The sequence below is a fragment of the Zophobas morio genome, unplaced genomic scaffold (genome assembly GCF_036711695.1).
Source record: "Zophobas morio isolate AGI-343-1 ecotype UQ-CSIRO unplaced genomic scaffold, CSIRO_AGI_Zmor_V1 ptg000054l, whole genome shotgun sequence".
Lineage (NCBI taxonomy): Eukaryota > Metazoa > Arthropoda > Insecta > Coleoptera > Tenebrionidae > Zophobas > Zophobas morio.
In genome coordinates, this window is record NW_026972159.1 from 227,492 (window position 1) to 246,647 (window position 19,156).

The 19,156-nt window shown below is 25.9% G+C and overlaps 1 protein-coding gene across 2 annotated transcripts in view; it reads right to left on the reverse strand.

Moving 5' to 3' along the window:
• The window catches only part of LOC135142762 (glutamate receptor ionotropic, kainate 2-like), a 51,200-nt gene extending 33,996 nt beyond the window's left edge, over positions 1-17,204 (reverse strand). For both annotated transcript variants that reach the window (XM_064074501.1, XM_064074502.1), the window contains exons 1-5: positions 17,009-17,204; positions 16,808-16,957; positions 16,159-16,543; positions 5,915-6,056; positions 5,542-5,697 (exon numbers count right to left, since the gene is read on the reverse strand). In XM_064074501.1, coding sequence (XP_063930571.1) covers positions 5,542-5,697; positions 5,915-6,056; positions 16,159-16,543; positions 16,808-16,957; positions 17,009-17,141 — 966 coding nt within the window. In that variant the 5' untranslated portion in view covers positions 17,142-17,204. The remainder of the gene's footprint in view (positions 1-5,541; positions 5,698-5,914; positions 6,057-16,158; positions 16,544-16,807; positions 16,958-17,008) is intronic.
• Positions 17,205-19,156: the final 1,952 nt, after the last annotated feature.

Genomic DNA, 19,156 nt, shown 5'->3' on the forward strand with positions numbered 1-19,156 from the left:
TTTAATCGCCCATATTTTCTCATATTATTCATGTTTTATGTATCGTTAAAATTAATTTCAATACAATTTTTCATATAAAGAAAAATGGAGATGCTCCACCCACTCATCCAAACTCCGTCTTGATATTATAAGTACCAATAGATTTTTTCACACAGAGAGAAATTAAAAAGATGCCCCGCCCACCTACCCAAACTCCGCCTTAATATATTGCTTATTACCGTCAAAAGTAAATGTGGAATTATCATCTGCTAATAGCAAAACTCAGTGGAACTTTATAAATTTCCACTCCAGAAAAGCACAACCGACTACGAATAGAATTTCCACATAGAGAGAGATTAAAGAGATGCCCCGCCCACCCACCCAAACTCTGTCTTAATATATCCCTCATTAGGAAATTACATACAACTTAATGACGTCTCGATTTGTTGTATTGTATTCCAGAGACGAGGGAAGTTCTGTTTGAATAACTTTATTTTTCAGTTTTGTAATTTTGCAATTTTTTGATTTTGCACTTCTATATTTTTAACATTTTTCGATTTTCAAGTGTTCGCTTTTTTTAATGAATCTATTTTTCAATTGTCAGATTTTCCAATTAATCGATTTTTTAATTTTTTGAGATTTGAATTTTAGTTTTTCGGTTTTAAAATTCTTGGATCTTTCAAGTTTTGACTATTATCAGATTTTTCTTTATTTCACAACTCGATGTTTTCGTTTTACGTTTTTTATTTTTAAAAATTTAAAATTTTTTGACAATCATCCAATACATATTTCAATTTTGCCATTTTACAAATTTTCAATTTTTTGAATTTCAATTGTTTAAAATTTTGACTTTAATTTTTCGGTTTAATTATTTTACAATTCTTCGGTTGAAAATTATCCGATTTTTGATTTTTCAGTTCCCCGAATTTCGTTGCCTCTATTTTCTAATCTTTTGATTTTTAACATTTCAAAATTTTGATTTCTTGATATTTGAATTTTAGAAGTTTTTCGATTTCAAAGTTTTTGGATTTTTCAAGTTTTCAGTCTACAGTCAGATTTTCCAAATTCTTGATTTTTCAATTTGATGTTTCAGTTTTACGTTTTGCGATTTTTCGATATTGCCATTATTCGATTTTTCCGTTTTGCAGTTTTACAAATTTTCGATTTTTTTGGGTTTCAATTGTTAAAAATTTTGAGTTTGATTTTCCAAATTTTTGATTTTTCGGTTTAATTATTTTACCATTTTTCGTTTTTAAAATTATTCGATTCGATTTAGCAATTTCGTTGTTTCCATTTTATATTTTTTTGATTTTTTTCATTTCATATTTCAAAATCTTGATTTCCAATTTTCCGAGTTTTTGATTTATCTGATTCATAATTTTACAATGTTTCAATTTTTCAATTTGGTCATTTTTGTGTTTTACAACTGTCAATTTTTTGATTTTGTAGTTTCATATTTTTCCAATTTCTCGATTTTTAGATTTTCCATTTTTTAATTGCTCGATTTATCATTTTAATAATATTGCAGTTTTTCATTTTTGCAGTTTTATAAATTTTCCAGTTTTCAATTATCCAATTTTTTCAATTGTGTAATTTTTCAATTTTTTTTATTTTTAATAGTTCAAAATTTCAATTTTAGTATTTCAAGTTTTGAACTAAAGTTAAATAATTTTACAATGTCTGGATTATTTAATTATTTTTTTATAATTCTTTGTTTCATAACTTTGTTGTCGATTATTCAATTTTAAATTTTTGAGTTATCCGAATTTCATTGTTTCGATTTTCCAATTTTTGATTATTAATTTTTGAATTTTTTTTTCATTTCTGATTTTTCGAATTTCCCAGTTGTAAAATTGTTTCTTTATAAATTTTATATTTTGCAATTTTACAAATTTTCAATTTTTTGAATTTCGGTTGTTTAAAATTTTGACTTTAATTTTTGAAGTTTTTGATTTTTCGGTTTAATTTTTTATAATTTTTCGTTTTCAAAGTTATCCGATTTTTGATTTTTCTATTCCTCGAATTCCGTTGTTTCCATTTTATATTTTTTTGATTTTTAATATGTATCTCAAAATTTTGATTTCCAATTTTCCAAGTTTTTGATTTATCAGTTTCATAATTTTACAATATCTCGATTTTTAAATTTTTTGAAGTTTGAATTTTGTAAGTTTTTCGGTTTCAAAGTTTTTAGATTTAGAAGTTTTGAGTCTACAGTTAACAGATTTTTTGTTTCTTGATTTTTCAGATATACGTTTTGTAATTTTTCGATATTACCACTATTCGATTTTTCAATTTTATATTTTTACAATTTTTTATTTTTGAAATTTAATTTTTTTTTACAATTGTCCAGTTTTTCAATTTTGGAATTTTACAAATTTTCAGTTTTTTGATTTTCAGCTTAAAATTTTGACTTTAATTTTTCAAGTTTTTGATTTTTCAATCCCCGAATTTTGTTGTTTTGACTTTAATTTTTCAAGTTTTTGATTTTTCAATCCCCGAATTTTGTTGTTTCCATTTTGTAATTTTTTGGTTTTTAATGTTTCAAAATTTTGATTTCCAATTTTCCAAGTTTTTGATTCATCAGTTTCATAATTTTACAATTTCTCGATTTTTCAATTTTTTGACATTTGAATTTCAGAAGTTTTTCTGTCTCAAAGTTTTTAGATGTTTCAAGTTTTCACTCTTCAGTTATCAGATTTTCCAAATTCTTGATTTTTCAAATTAATGTCTCAGTTTATTAATTTGTAATTTGTCGATATTAACATTATTGAATTTTTCAATTCTATACTTGTACAATTTTTTATTTTTGAAAATTAAATTTTTGTACAGTTATCCAATTTTTCAAATTTGGAATTTTACAAAATTTCAATTTTTTGATTTTCAGTTTAAAATTTTGACTTTAATTTTTCAAGTTTTTGATTTTTCAATCACCGAATTTTGTTGTTTCCATTTTGTCATTTTTTGATTTTTACAATTTCAAAATTTTGATTTCCAATTTTCCAAGTTTTTGATTTATTAGTTTCATAATTTTACAATTTCTCGATTTTTCATTTTTTTGACATTTGAATTTTAGAAGTTTTCGGGTTCAAAGTTTTTAGATTTTTCAAGTTTTCACTCTACAGTTATCAGATTTTCCAATTTCTTGATTTTTCAACTTAATGTCTCAGTTTATTGTTTTGTAATTTGTCGATATTAACATTATCGGATTTTTCAATTTTATACTTTTACAATTTTTTGTTTTTGAAATTTAATTTTTTTTATAAATATCCAATTTTTTAATTTTGCAATTTTACAAAATTTCAATTTTTTGATTTTCAGTTTAAAATTTTGACTTTAATTTTTCAAGTTTTTAATTTTTCAATCCCCGAATTTTGTTGTTTCCAAATTGAAATTTTTTGATTTTTAATATTTCAAAATTTTGATTTCCAATTTTCCAATTTTCCAAGTTTTTGATTTATCAGTTTCATAATTTTTCAATTTCTCGATTTTTCAATTTTTGACATTTGAATTTTAGAAGTTTTTCGGTTTTAAACTTCTACAATTCTTTATTTTTGAAATTAATTTTTTTTTACAATTATTTCATTTTTCAGTTTTGCAATTTTACAAATTTTCAATTTTATGGATTTCAATTGTTTAAAATTTTGACTTTAATTTTTCAGGTTTTTGATTTTCTGGTTTAATTATTTTATAATTTTTCATTTTTAAAGTTATTCGATTTTTGTTTTTTCAATTATCCGAATTTCGTTGTTTCCATTTTCTAATGTTTTGATTTTTAATATTTCAAAATTTTGATTTCTAATTTTCTAAGTTTTTGATTTATCAGAAAAATTTTACAATTTCTCAATTTTTAAATTTTTCGATTCTGAAATCCTTAAATTTTTCATTTTTCAATTTTGTAATTTTACAATTTTTTAATTTTTAAAAGTTCAAAATTTCAAGTTTAGTTTTTCAAGTTTTTGAGCCTAAAGTTTAATAATTTTACAATTTTTGGATGTCTTAATTATTTTTTTATAATTGTTTGTTTTTTTAAATTTTTCGTTTTTTCGATTATTCAATTTTGAATTTTTCAGTTATCTGAATTTCATTGTTTCGATTTTCCTATTTTTGATAATTAATTTTGGCGTTTTTCTTTACATTTTCTGATTTTTCCAATTTCTCAGTTTTAAAATTGTTCCATTATGAATTCTATATTTCACAATTTTTCGATTTTGAAATCCTTCGATTTTTCATTTTTTGTTTAATTTTTCATTTTAATAAGACTGCAATTTTTCATTTTTTAAAAATTTTCTAGTTTACAATTATCCAAAAAGTTTCAATTTTGTAATTTTTCAATTTTTTTATTTTTAATATATCGTTTCAATTTCAATTTTAATTTATCAAGTTTTTAAGTCTAAAGTTTAATAATTTTACAATTTTTGGATGTCTTAATTATTTTTGTATAATTCTTTGTTTTTTTTTTAAATTTATCGTTTTTCCGATTATTCAATTTTTAATTTTTAGTTATCCGAATTTCATTGTTTCGATTTTCCAATTTTTGATACTTAATTTTTGTGTTTTTCTTTAAATTTTCTGATTTTTCCAATTTCTCAGTTTTAAAATTGTTCCATTATGAATTCTATATTTTACAATTTTTCGATTTTGAAATCCTTCAAATTTTCATTTTTTGTTTAATTATTCATTTTAATAAAACTGCAATTTTTCATTTTTTAAAAATTTTCTAGTTTACAATTATCCAAAAAGTTTGAATTTTGTAATTTTTCAATTTTTTCATTTTTAATATATCGTTTCAATTTCAAATTTAGTTTATCAAGTTTTTGAGTCTAAAGTTTGATAATTTTACAATTTTTGGATGTCTTAATTATTTTTCCATAATTCTTTGATTTTTTAAATTCCAGTTGCCCGAATTTCATTGTTTCGGTTTTTCAATTTGGTTCTGATTATTTTTTGTATTTTTTTTACATTTTCTGATTTTTCCAATTTCTCAGCTTTAAAATTGTTCCATTATGCATTTTATATTTTACAATTTTTCGATTTTGAAATCCTTGCATTTTTTATAAATTTTCCAGTTTACAATTATCCAGTTTTTCAATTTTCTATTTTTTAAAATTTCAAAATTTCAATTTTAGTTTTTCAAGTTTCTGAGTCTAAGGTTTAATAATTTTACAATTTTTGGATGTCTTGATTATTTTTTATAATTCCTCATTTTTCAACTTTTTCCGTTTTTTCGGTTATTCAGTTTTTTTAATTTTTCAATTTCGAATTTCATAGTTTCCATTTTCAATTAATTTTTGTTTTTTTCTACATTTTCTGATTTTCACAATTTCTCAGCTTTAAAACTGTTCCATTATGGATTTTTTCCAATTTTTTGATTTTTTGTTTTTCAATGTATAAAATGTGATCATAAATAAAATTTCGCAAAATAATTTTTTTTTTAATACGAAACGCGTCCCAACTTTCAAACCTCGATTACTCAGGTCGCTCCAAACTCGACAATAAAGCCACCCGTGCACAAAAACGAAAACAAATGAAGTGTTTTAATTTAACAAACCCACTCCCACTCACTTTTATCTGCTTGGAAGGAATTTTTAGGCGCTTTTCCATGTCGACCAGTTCCCAGTTACTAATCACTTTATCCACCATTTTCGGCTCCAGCATCCGTACGATGGACACATTCGTTTTTATTTCCCCTAAACTGCTGAAATCTATGGTGTAGGCATCCTGAAAAATAATCAACAATAATGTACCTTTTATCTGCTAACTATAATTTAGTCGTTCGAACGAACACATCTCGCAGACAGCTTTATGGTAATGGCAGTTAGGAACGGATTAAGCGACAAAGTGGAAACACGGCTTTATCGAGAAATATTTCCATTGGTTGCTTTAAATCACGTGTTAGTTTAATTAACACGCGTCTGTCTCTCATTGGTGGCCTTACCAGTGACGTGAGCAAATAAGTATGATATTCTTCGAATAGCTTCACCTCTTTGGCTTGCAGCAGAATGTCCACGGTGTGTTCCACGTCACAGTCTAGGACGATCTGTAATGCCCCTGACGCCACGATTTCTTTAAGAATGGGCCTGAAAGCACTTTATAAATTAGATTTTTTCGGGAGAATAATTCCATTGACGTCACAAATCAAATTTCTGGTCCAATAGGTCCCCTCTTGTTGTGACGTTTGATAAACCGTCTCAGACGTCGCATCGGTATAAACAAGATGTGAGTTTTTGTTGCTCGACAAAGCCATTATTATCTGCCAAGTTATTAAGATTTTCGCAAAATTCGCAAACTTTTATAATCGCTTTCGGTTTATAACGTAACTTTTCTCATAATGCTGTTGCTTGATAAAATGTCTTTGCTTTGTGTCGGGGCTTATTGGAGGTGGCGTTTTTGAATACCTGTCAGACTGGCTTGAATGTGAAATTGATCTCGGCTGCAGCGGACTGCACGTTAATGATGATCTAGGCGAAGTGAGTACATAATTAGAAGTTAACAGCGTCGAAACTAGAGATGCTGAATGCAGGGAAGTTCGCAACTTCCGAGTTGGATTGCTGTTTATTGTGAATGAGCGCGAACAAAAAAACCGCTGGAACTATTATCGTCCGAGGAGATAAATCTCGGAGTTGCAGATTAGGAATTTGAATAATTTTAATTAGGTTCTTATTCGGCGACTTGCAGAGGCAGACAGACGCTCCTAATTAAAACGTGATTAAAATTAAACAAATCGTGTTCGTCGTAACTAGGGATTTTAATCTCGGCGCGACTCTTCCGGAAGGTGCAGATTTAATCAGTGTTGTTCCGACGAAAAAATGTTTTTAACTGATTCTGAATTTCGGGCGAATATTTTCGACGTCTGCATGGTTTTTATTATCTGAATGTAAGTTTGGGACGTCTAGAGTACGAAAAAAGTGGTCTAGTGGTAAATTTTCACCCTGTTTTTTTTGTACTTATTTTTTAATTTTTCCAAAATTTCAATTTCTCGACTTCCGTATTTATTTTTCGGTTTTGCGTTTTTCGATTTTCAGTTTGTGAATTTTTAATTTTTTGATTTTTGAATTTTTCAAATTCAATGTTTCGTTTTCCATTTTCTTTGTTTCCTCAATGTTTCTTTTGACTTTATATTTCGTTGATTTTCGATTTTAAAACACATATTTAGTTTTTTAGATTTTGCGCTGTTTTGACTTTGTATTTTTTCGACTTTCAAATTTCTTAATTTTTGATTTCGAATTTTTCGTTTGTTCAATTTTTCAAGTTTTTGATTTCCAATTTTTAGATTTTTCAACGTTTACATTTTATAGTTCTTCGTATTTTCATTTTGGATTTTTTCAGTTTTACAGTTTTGTAATTTTTCCATTTCTTTTTCGAAAAGTTGAAAAATTAAAAAATTAGAAATCGAAAAACTAAAAAACCTAATAGTCGAAAAATTATAACAAATAGTTAAAACTGTAAACTCGAAAAAGTGCAAAATTGCAAATGCAAATTTTTCGTTTTTTCATTTTCTCTAATTTTTCAATTTTTCAGTATTTCGGTTTCGTTATTTTTCGTTTTTTCGACTTTAATTTTTCCAAATTTTCAATTTCTCGACTTGCAGATTTTTCAATTTCTTGATATTTCAATTTTTCAATTTTGTAATTTTTCGATAATACAATTTTGCATTTTTCGATTTTTCGGTTTGTTAATTTTTAATTTTTTAATTTTTCAAATTTTCAATATTTGATTTTCAATTCTTCGAGTTTCCAATTTTTAAGTTTTTCAATTTGGTAATTATTGGATTTCCTGTTATTCGATTTTTAGATTTCTTTGATTTTTGATTTTACGAAACATATTTGGTCTTTTAGAATTTGCGCTTTTTCGATTTTGTATTTTTTCGAATTTTCAGTTTCTCAATTTTTGATTTTGAATTTTTCGTTTGTTTAATTTTTCAAGTTTTTGATTTCCAATTTTTAGATTTTTCAACGTTTACATTTTATAGTTCTTCGTTTTTTCACTTTAGATTTTTTCAGTTTTACAGTTTTGTAATTTTTCCATTTCTTTTTCGAAAAGTTGAGAAATTAAAAAATTAGAAATCGAAAAACTAAAAAACCTAATAGTCGAAAAATTATAACAAATAGTTAAAACTGTAAACTCGAAAAAGAGCAAAATTGCAAATGCAAATTTTTCGTTTTTTCATTTTCTCTAATTTTTCAATTTTTCAATATTTCGGTTTCGTTATTTTTCGTTTTTTCGACTTTATTTCCAAATTCTCAATTTCTCGACTTGCAGTTTTTTTAATTTCTTGATATTTGAATTTTTCAATTTTGTAATTTTTCAATAATACAATTTTGCATTTTTCGATTTTTCGGTTTGTTAATTTTTAATTTTTTAATTTTTCAAATTTTCAATATTTGATTTTCAATTCTTCGAGTTTCCAATTTTTAAGTTTTTCAATTTGGTAATTATTGGATTTCCTGTTATTCGATTTTTAGATTTCTTTGATTTTTGATTTTACGAAACACATTTGGTCTTTTAGAATTTGCGCTTTTTCGATTTTGTATTTTTTCGAATTTTCAGTTTCTCAATTTTTGATTTTGAATTTTTCGTTTGTTTAATTTTTCAAGTTTTTGATTTCCAATTTTTAGATTTTTCAACGTTTACATTTTATAGTTCTCCGTTTTTTCATTTTGGATTTTTTCAGTTTTACAGTTTTGTAATTTTTCCATTTCTTTTTCGAAAAGTTGAGAAATTAAAAAATTAGAAATCGAAAAACTAAAAACCTAATAGTCGAAAAATTATAACAAATAGTTAAAACTGTAAACTCGAAAAAGTGCAAAATTGCAAATGCAAATTTTTCGTTTTTTCATTTTCTCTAATTTTTCAATTTTTCAATTTTTCGGTTTGGTTATTTTTCGTTTTTTCGACTTTAATTTTTCCAAATTTTGAATTTCTCGACTTGCAGATTTTTCAATTTCTTGATATTTCAATTTTTCAATTTTGTAATTTTTCGATAATACAATTTTGCGTTTTTCGATTTTTCGGTTTGTTAATTTTTAATTTTTTAATTTTTCAAATTTTCAATATTTGATTTTCAATTCTTCGAGTTTCCAATGTTCAAGTTTTTCAATTTTGTAATTATTGGATTTCCTGTTATTCGATTTTTAGATTTCTTTGATTTTCGATTTTACGAAACATATTTGGTCTTTTAGAATTTGCGCTTTTTCGATTTTGTATTTTTTCGAATTTTCAGTTTCTCAATTTTTGATTTTGAATTTTTCGTTTGTTTAATTTTTCAAGTTTTTGAGTTCCAATTTTTAGATTTTTCAACGTTTACATTTTATAGTTCTTCGTTTTTTCACTTTGGATTTTTTCAGTTTTACAGTTTTGTAATTTTTCCATTTCTTTTTCGAAAAGTTGAGAAATTAAAAAATTAGAAATCGAAAAACTAAAAAACCTAATAGTCGAAAAATTATAACAAATAGTTAAAACTGTAAACTCGAAAAAGAGCAAAATTGCAAATGCAAATTTTTCGTTTTTTCATTTTCTCTAATTTTTCAATTTTTCAATATTTCGGTTTCGTTATTTTTCGTTTTTTCGACTTTAATTTTTTCAAATTTTCAATTTCTCGACTTGCAGATTTTTCAATTTCTTGATATTTCAATTTTTCAATTTTGTAATTTTTCGATAATACAATTTTGCATTTTTCGATTTTTCGGTTTGTTAATTTTTAATTTTTTAATTTTTCAAATTTTCAATATTTGATTTTCAATTCTTCGAGTTTCCAATGTTCAAGTTTTTCAATTTTGTAATTATTGGATTTCCTGTTATTCGATTTTTAGATTTCTTTGATTTTCGATTTTACGAAACATATTTGGTCTTTTAGAATTTGCGCTTTTTCGATTTTGTATTTTTTCGAATTTTCAGTTTCTCAATTTTTGATTTTGAATTTTTCGTTTGTTTAATTTTTCAAGTTTTTGAGTTCCAATTTTTAGATTTTTCAACGTTTACATTTTATAGTTCTTCGTTTTTTCACTTTGGATTTTTTCAGTTTTACAGTTTTGTAATTTTTCCATTTCTTTTTCGAAAAGTTGAGAAATTAAAAAATTAGAAATCGAAAAACTAAAAAACCTAATAGTCGAAAAATTATAACAAATAGTTAAAACTGTAAACTCGAAAAAGAGCAAAATTGCAAATGCAAATTTTTCGTTTTTTCATTTTCTCTAATTTTTCAATTTTTCAATATTTCGGTTTCGTTATTTTTCGTTTTTTCGACTTTAATTTTTTCAAATTTTCAATTTCTCGACTTGCAGATTTTTCAATTTCTTGATATTTCAATTTTTCAATTTTGTAATTTTTCGATAATACAATTTTGCATTTTTCGATTTTTCGGTTTGTTAATTTTTAATTTTTTAATTTTTCAAATTTTCAATATTTGATTTTCAATTCTTCGAGTTTCCAATTTTTAAGTTTTTCAATTTGGTAATTATTGGATTTCCTGTTATTCGATTTTTAGATTTCTTTGATTTTTGATTTTACGAAACACATTTGGTCTTTTAGAATTTGCGCTTTTTCGATTTTGTATTTTTTCGAATTTTCAGTTTCTCAATTTTTGATTTTGAATTTTTCGTTTGTTTAATTTTTCAAGTTTTTGATTTCCAATTTTTAGATTTTTCAACGTTTACATTTTATAGTTCTTCGTATTTTCATTTTGGATTTTTTCAGTTTTACAGTTTTGTAATTTTTCCATTTCTTTTTCGAAAAGTTGAAAAATTAAAAAATTAGAAATCGAAAAACTAAAAAACCTAATAGTCGAAAAATTATAACATATAGTTAAAACTGTAAACTCGAAAAAGTGCAAAATTGCAAATGCAAATTTTTAGTTTTTTCATTTTCTCTAATTTTTCAATTTTTCAGTATTTCGGTTTCGTTATTTTTCGTTTTTTCGACTTTAATTTTTCCAAATTTTCAATTCTTCGACTTGCAGATTTTTCAATTTCTTGATATTTCCATTTTTCAATTTTGTAATTTTTCGATAATACAATTTTGCATTTTTCGATTTTTCGGTTTGTCAATTTTTAATTTTTCAATTTTTCAAATTTTCAATATTTGATTTTCAATTCTTCGAGTTTCCAATTTTTAAGTTTTTCAATTTGGTAATTATTGGATTTCCTGTTATTCGATTTTTAGATTTCTTTGATTTTTGATTTTACGAAACATATTTGGTCTTTTAAAATTTGCGCTTTTTCGATTTTGTATTTTTTCGAATTTTCAGTTTCTCAATTTTTGATTTTGAATTTTTCGTTTGTTTAATTTTTCAAGTTCTAGATTTCCAATTTTTAGATTTTTCAACGTTTACATTTTATAGTTCTTCGTATTTTCATTTTGGATTTTTTCAGTTTTACAGTTTTGTAATTTTTCCATTTCTTTTTCGAAAAGTTGAAAAATTAAAAAATTAGAAATCGAAACACCAAAAAACCTAAAGATTGTAAAATCGAAAAATTATAATAAACGGTTAAAATTGTAAAGTCGAAAAACTGAAAAATTGAAAAATTAAATATCGAAAAATTGAAGAATTAAAAATCGAATAAATCAAAAAATTTTAAAATGCAGTAATTGAAAAATGGAAAAATTCTAGTTTTTACAGAACAATTCTTTGCTGTCTCAATTTTTCGATTTTCCTTTTTCTGCAATTTTACAATTTTTTATATCAAAATTTTCTTTTTTCATTTTCTTTAATTTTTCCATTTTTCAATATTTCGATTTCGTAATTTTTCGTTTTTGCGACTTTAATTTTTCCAATTTTTCAAATTTTCGACTTCTAGATTTTTCAATTTCTTGTTATTTCAATTTTTCGATTTGTAATTGTTCTATTTTACAATTTTTCGATTTTACAGTTTTTCATTTTCGATTTTTTAGTTTGTGAATTTTTAATTTTTTGATTCTTCAATGTTTCGTCTCCCCAATTTTTCAAATTCAATGTTTCGTTTTTTCATTTTCTTTGTTTTCTCAAGGTTTCTTTTGAGTTTAAAATTTTCCGTTCAGTCAATTTTTCAAATTTTCAATCCTTGATTTTTCAGTTCCTCGAGTTCTTTAAGTTTTGTAATTTTATAATTTTTGGATTTCCCGTTCTTCGATTTTCCGATTTCTTTGATTTTCGATTGTACCATACATATTTCGTTTTTGTCGATTTTGCGCTTTTTTAATTTTGAACTTTTTCGGTTTTTATGTTTCAATTTTTAATCTTACGATTTTTGAATTTTTCGTTTGTTCAATTTTTCAACGTTTTCATTTTATACTTCTTCGTTTTTTAATTTTTGATTTTTTCAATTTTACAATTTTCTAATTTTTCCATTTTTTTTATTCGAAAAGTTGAAAATTAAAAAAAATAGAAATCGAAAAACTGAAAAACCTAAAAATTGTAAAATTGAAAAATTATAATAAAACTGTAAAGTCGAAAAACTAAAAAATTGAATAATTAAATATCGAAAAATCTAAAAATTAAAAATCGAATAAATGAAAAAGTTTTAAAATTCAATAATTAAAAAATAGAAAAATTCTAGAATGGAAGAAGTGAATAATTTTGAAAATCAATTATTATTACATATTTAAATTGAAAAAAGGAGAAATTGAAAACTGAAGAAAATTTATAAATTTGGAAAACTGAAAAACCAAAAATTTTGAAAAAATAGGGAAAATAAAAAACTGGAACGAAAAATGGCAAATCGAAAAGTTGTAAAATACAAAATTCAAAACTAGTGAAATTGCAAATTCACTGAACAAAGTCAAAAAATGAAAAATTAAAAAATTAAAAATCGAAAAATCGAAAAATTAAAAAATCCAAAAACTGAAAAATTTCACATTGAAAAAAAAAAGTAAAGCTGTAAAATTAAAAACCGAAAAATTGAAAAAATAAGGAAAATAAAAGATCTAAACGAAAAATTGCAATTCGAAAAAAATGAAGAAATGAAAAATTGAACAATTAAAATCTGAAAACTCGTCAAATCTAAAAATTGAAACGTCCAACGGTTGGAAAATCGAAAAACTGAAAAATTTAAAAATGGAAACTTGAAGAGTTGTATGTCATAAAATTGAACAAAAAAAAATAAAAAGAAAAACTGCAAAAACCAAAGATTATAATATTGGAGCACTGAAAAATAAAAAAAAAAATTAAAATAAAGAAAAAGTGGAATATTTGAAAAATCATTACTTTTATTAACCATTGAAAACTTGAAAAAATCGAAGAAACGAAAAATTGAAAAATCATTAAACTGAAAAATCTAAAATTGAAAATCGGAAGATTAAAAAATCTAAAAGTTGAAAAATTGAAACAATGATATCCGAAATATTGTAAATCGAAAAATTGAAAGATCCAAAAATTGAAAAAATTACATTGAAAAAAGAAAATTTATAAAAACGGAAAACTGAAAAACCGAAAATTTTGAAAAAATAGGGAAAATAAAAAACGGAAACGAAAAATGGCAAATCGAAAAGTCGAAAAATACAAAATTCAAAACTCGTGAAATTACAGATTCACTGAATAAAGTCAAAAACTGAAAAATTGAAAAATTAAATGAACAAATTTTAAATTGAAAAATGGAAAAATTCTAAATTGAAGAAATGAAGAATTTTAAAAACCATGTCATTATTATTGCATATTACAAATGAAAAAAAAAATATGGAAAATCAAAAATTGAAGTAACGAAAAACGAAAAATCGAAAATTCAAGAAACTGAAAAATCTAAAATTGAATAAACAAAAACATAAAAAATCTAAACTTGGAAAGTCGAAAAATTGAAGAATGAAGAATTGCAAATTGGAAAATTAAAAAATCCTAGAACTGAACAATTTCACATTAAAAAAAAGAAAAGAACATTGAAGAAATAAAGAAAAGAAAAGACCAAAACGAAAAATTGAAAAAATGAAAAACTGAACAACTAATATTTGAAAGCTAAAAATGCAAACGTCCAAAGCAGGAAAATCGAAAAACTGAAAAAATTAAAAATGGAAACTCGACAAGTTGCATGTCATAAAATTGAAGAAAGAAAAAAAAAGAAAAATTGAAAAAACAGAAAATATAATATTGGAACATTGAAAATCAAAAAAATTTAAAAATAAAGAAAAAGTGGAATATTTTAAAAATTATTACTATTATTACATATTTAAAATGAAAACAATGTAGAAAAGTTGCAAATCAAAAATCGAAGAAACGAAAAACTGAAAAATCATTAAACTGAAAAACCTAGAATTGAACATTGAAATCCAAAATATTGTAAATCAAAAAATTGAAAGATTTAAAAATTAAAAAAACTCACATTGAAAAACCGAAAATTTGAAAAAATAAAGAAAATAAAAACCGAATTAAAAATTGAAAAGTCAAGAAACTCAAATAGAAAAATTACAAAATCAAAAAACTGAAACATCGAAAAGTTGAAAAATCCAAAAACTGAAAAATGAAAAGAGTTGCATGTTGCAAAATTGAAAAAACAAAGAAAAATAAAAAATTGAAAGAAATGAAAATTAAAGGAACGAAAAATTAGAGAAACGAAAAATGAAAGAAGCGGAAAATTGAAGAAATAAAAATTGAAGAAACGAAAAATGAAAGAAAACAAAGAATTGAAGAAACGAAAAATTAAGGAAACGAAAAATTGAAAAAGTTGGAAGTGAGAAAAATTGCCAATCGAAGAAATGAAAAAAAAAGAATCGACAAATTGAAAAATTAAAAATTAAAAAGCCGAGAAATTCAAGTTGGAAAATTCCAAAATTTAAACACTGAAGAAACAAGTTTGGTTTGAAGAAACGAAAATTATAACATCGAAAAACTGAAAAATCGAGTAATTGAAGAAATGAAGAAAATAAAAAATCGAAACCAAAAACTGAAAATGAAAATTGGAAAGTTAAAAAATGAAAATTTAGAAACTCAAAGGAAAAAATTACAAAATCAAAAAACTGAAACATCGAAAAGTTGAAAAATCCAAAAACTGAAAAATGAAAACTTGAAGAGTCGCATGTTGCAAAATTGAAAAAACAAAAAAAATGAAAAATTGAATAATTGCAAATCGAAAAATTGAAGAAATGAAAATTAAAGAAACGAAAAATTAGAGAAACGAAAAATGAAATAAACGGAAAATTGAAGAATCAAAAAATTGAAGAAACGAAAAATGAAAGAAACAAAGAATTGAAGAAACGAACAATTAAGGAAACGAAAAATTAAAGAAACGAAAAATTGAAAAAGTTGGAATTGAGAAAAATTGCCAATCGAAGAAATGAAAAAGTAAAGAATCGACAAATTGAAAAATTAAAAATTAAAAAACCGAGAAACTCAAGTTGAAAAATTCCAAAATTTAAACACTGAAGAAACAAGTTTGGATTTGAAAAAACGAAAATTATAAAATCGAAAAATTGAAAAATCGAGTAAGTGAAGAAATTAAGAAAAGTAGAAATGAAAAATTGAGAAAACGAAAAATTGAAGAAACGAAAAATTAAATCAACGAGAAATTGAAGAAACGAAAAATTAAAGAAACGAAAAATTGAAGAAACGAAACATTAAGGAAATGAAAAATTGAAGAAACGAAATACTAAAGAAATGAAAAACTGAAGAAACTAAATAAACATTGAAAAAATTGGAATTGAGAAGAATTGCCAATCGAAAATCTCAAGAAATTAAAAAATAAATAATCGAAAGATTGAAAAATAAAAATTGAAAACTTGAAAAATTTTAATCAAAAAATTCAAAATCTGAAAATTGGAGAAAAAAGTTGTAAAATTGAAAAAAGAAGAACTATAAATATGAAACATTGGAAAATCGTATATAAAAAAAAATAATGAAAACAAAAAACCGAAACGGAAAATTGCAAATCAGAAAATTCAATAATTAAAAATTGAAATATCGAGAAAAGTTGCAAAATCTAAAATTTGAAAAATTCCAAAGTTGGACAATTGAAAACCTGAAAAATTTTAACTTAAAAACTCGAGAAATTGCAAATCGAAAAACTGAATAAACAAAAAAAAAGTCAAAAAACTACAGAACTGTAATTTACGCCGCTGCTTTTCACTTTATAGAGGTTATCAAACAACAAACCACCCAAACAATTTTAATAAATTCTCAAACAAGCAGCACTTATCGGACCACACTTCCCTGCCTCGCCAACTTTTACCGACCTACCCCTCGCCCAATTTTATCTCGCTAAATCCAACATATGTCGTACGAACCTGTGGTCCGGCCCTGGCCCCAGCTTCCTGTACATAACCGGCGGATTATTGGGATTTTGCGCCTTCAGAACTTCTTGAACCCTGACGAGTCCGTCGTCGCTCTCGTAGATGATCGTATAACTTTTCCAGTCGTTTTCGCGGACCAGCGTTTCGAACGCTCTCGAGAGGGTCTTCGGGCTCGGGTATAAGTTGAAGTTAAACACTTCGTGCGTCCTCATTGGCTTGTCAGATTTCGCCAAGTCGGAAAATGTGGCGAAATTAGGATTCCAGAATGTTTGAAATTGCGGAATTTCGAGGATTAAGGATACTGATTGAATTATCTCATTAGCTTCGGCTTGTTCGGGCCCGAAAATTGCCGCGACGCCCTTTTCTAGCATTCCGCAAGCTGGTGGAAAGAGAACTTGCTTACTGAACAGACAAACACACGGAAAAATTTTCTATGTACATGAAAACATTATTAAGAACCGGTGTTTGGGTAATACAAAGACGTGGCTTTAATATCGAGATCGCTGCAGCTCCTTTGTTCCGGGGAAGTTTAAATAGAGTTGAGCTGGAGGCAAAACGATAGGAAAATACATTCAGTTCGTTATCAACTGGAAATTAAAATCTGTCTCGCTTTTCAGACGAAGTTTTAGTTTTTTTGTCTTACCGATATTCCCCACTTCGGAGATTTCGTTTCTCTTAATTTTGTAGATCAAAGGGTTGAGGAAGTATTGGGTGGCGGCGTAATAATTGATAAAGTTTGCAGAACTTTTAATGGCGAGTTCATCTAGAGGCTCGTCCTCGTCGATGAAGAACGCTGCAAAAATTATTGAAACAGCTACAACGACTAAAATTTTAACGAACTCACCTACGTTGATTTGTTTCGTCTTGTATGCTGCAGTTATAACTGGTAAAACTACGAGTAGTAAAAACAGTCCGCTTGAATATTTTACGTTTGAATACGGAATAAAATTCCACGAGAAAATAAACAAACACTTCATTACTGCGTTATTGTTGTTTACATTTTCCACTTCTTGGATATGTTTACGGACGCTTACTCCGACTCGAAGAAGTGATTTGGATTCAAGTCGAGCTTCGACGCTGATGCTCTATTTATAACTAATTTATTTTGGCTGCGTGTCTACGATAAACTCTTAAGTTATAGATAGACTTTATGATGTATGGTGGCTATTCGACGCTAACAATGCCTTTATTCGCCTTTAAAACAAATAAGATACAAATATTGACAACGCGAACGCTTGTATAAAACCCGGAAGTTTTTGCCTCAAGGTTTCAATTTCCCGGATTTTTTCCCGCTGATATTTTAGCAGTTCTGACGTTTGTTATCCTTTGATGTTATTCCTAGCTGGAGCTCCATATTTATTTGAGGGGTTCTATATTTCTTGTTGTTACACTCGGAGTTATGAACTGTTGAACTTTGGAATCAGACTTCTAGAAGACCGAGTTTCTTGTGTACACTGTGATTTCGATAGTGAGATTCTCTTTTGAAATCAACGTTGTTGCTAAAGTTGGCGAAAGCTCGATTGAGGACCTTCAGTAATTTTACTGAAGAACGTGTAAAAGAGTGACCCGTGTGTTACACAATGTTAATATATGTTCCATAAACATGTGTTTGTTTATTTTACAACTTTGGATCAGCTTTACATCCTGACTAACAATACATTTCACGTGTATTAATCCAATTCGGGTTTTGACTTTAACAATATTGATTAATTGGTAGCCAGGTTATTGTTTCTATTATTGTCTAATACGTTGCGGTTTACTCAAACGTGCATAGGTGGATCCTGGCCTAGGGCTAAATCAATGTTTAAACGTCACGTGGTTTCGGGCTAACCTACCAATCATAACTAGCCACTAATTTTAAAAAAGTGGTGCTACAATAACGTATTTCATCACTAAATCTTCCTCATATTCACTGCCACTCTGGTTTTGATTTACGATTTTATTTGATGTGAACTATTCATTCTCGTGTCAGTGTGAAACATTAAAGTGACACTAGAATTACAACTGCGAATATTTAATTCACTTTATTAAAATATTTGCTAGCAAATTTCATATAGTTTGTGGTTGTTGAATAATCATTAATAATAAAATAACGCTACGATAGTCAATATGCGGTTTATTGTATGACGAGTATGATAAACAATGTTTCATGATGCTTGAACTTTGAAAAAATATATTGTTTCCACTGCTGTACTTGTGGTTTATGAATCCGGCTTGTATTTTTAAACACATAGTTTTTGTATTGAGGTTGTTTATGTCAGAAAACTGATATCTAATCTCCTCTGCTACTCAATCAAATCAGTGTGTTAATCAAGTTACGGAACTAAATTAGGATAAATCAATTTGGGTTCGTCTAACTTTAATCACATGGGCTGTGGCACCTGAGAGCTTTAATTATTCTTTTTTTGTTCGAACAACGTTAGATAGATAGAAGTTTGTAAAAATTCGGGTAACAAATCTTTTACATCGAGATTTCAAATTTACCAGATTTTTTAAATTTAAATCAGGGAGAATTGTTGTCTAATATAAATAATCCGTCTGTGTTAAACTAACGATAGTAGTTATATAGTGGGGGTTCTAGTTCACTTATTGCCGCAAAAAATGCCTCGGCCCGAGTTTGCGCATGAATTTAAGATTTTTAGGCAAACAAGGATTTTGCAATTAAGCTCCGCCCCTCTTGCTGACAACGAACAAAGAAAAATCGTCAGAAATGAGACAGGGTGGGTGGGCGGGGCTTATAATTCTTCTTTTTTTTTTCTTTTTAATGTACATATTCTTCATAACAAGAGACTAGGGACATGTTCAAAGTGGCAAATTTTAACCTCCGCACTTCTCCACAAGTTTGACATTTCAAGTTTTCAGTTTCTTGTTGTGAACAAAAAACTACGTACATATATTAAGAAACAAAGGCAAAATATAAACCCCGCCCACCCACCCTCATCTCGATTGTGATGATTTTTACATTCGTCGTGAGTCGAGGGGCGGAGCTTAA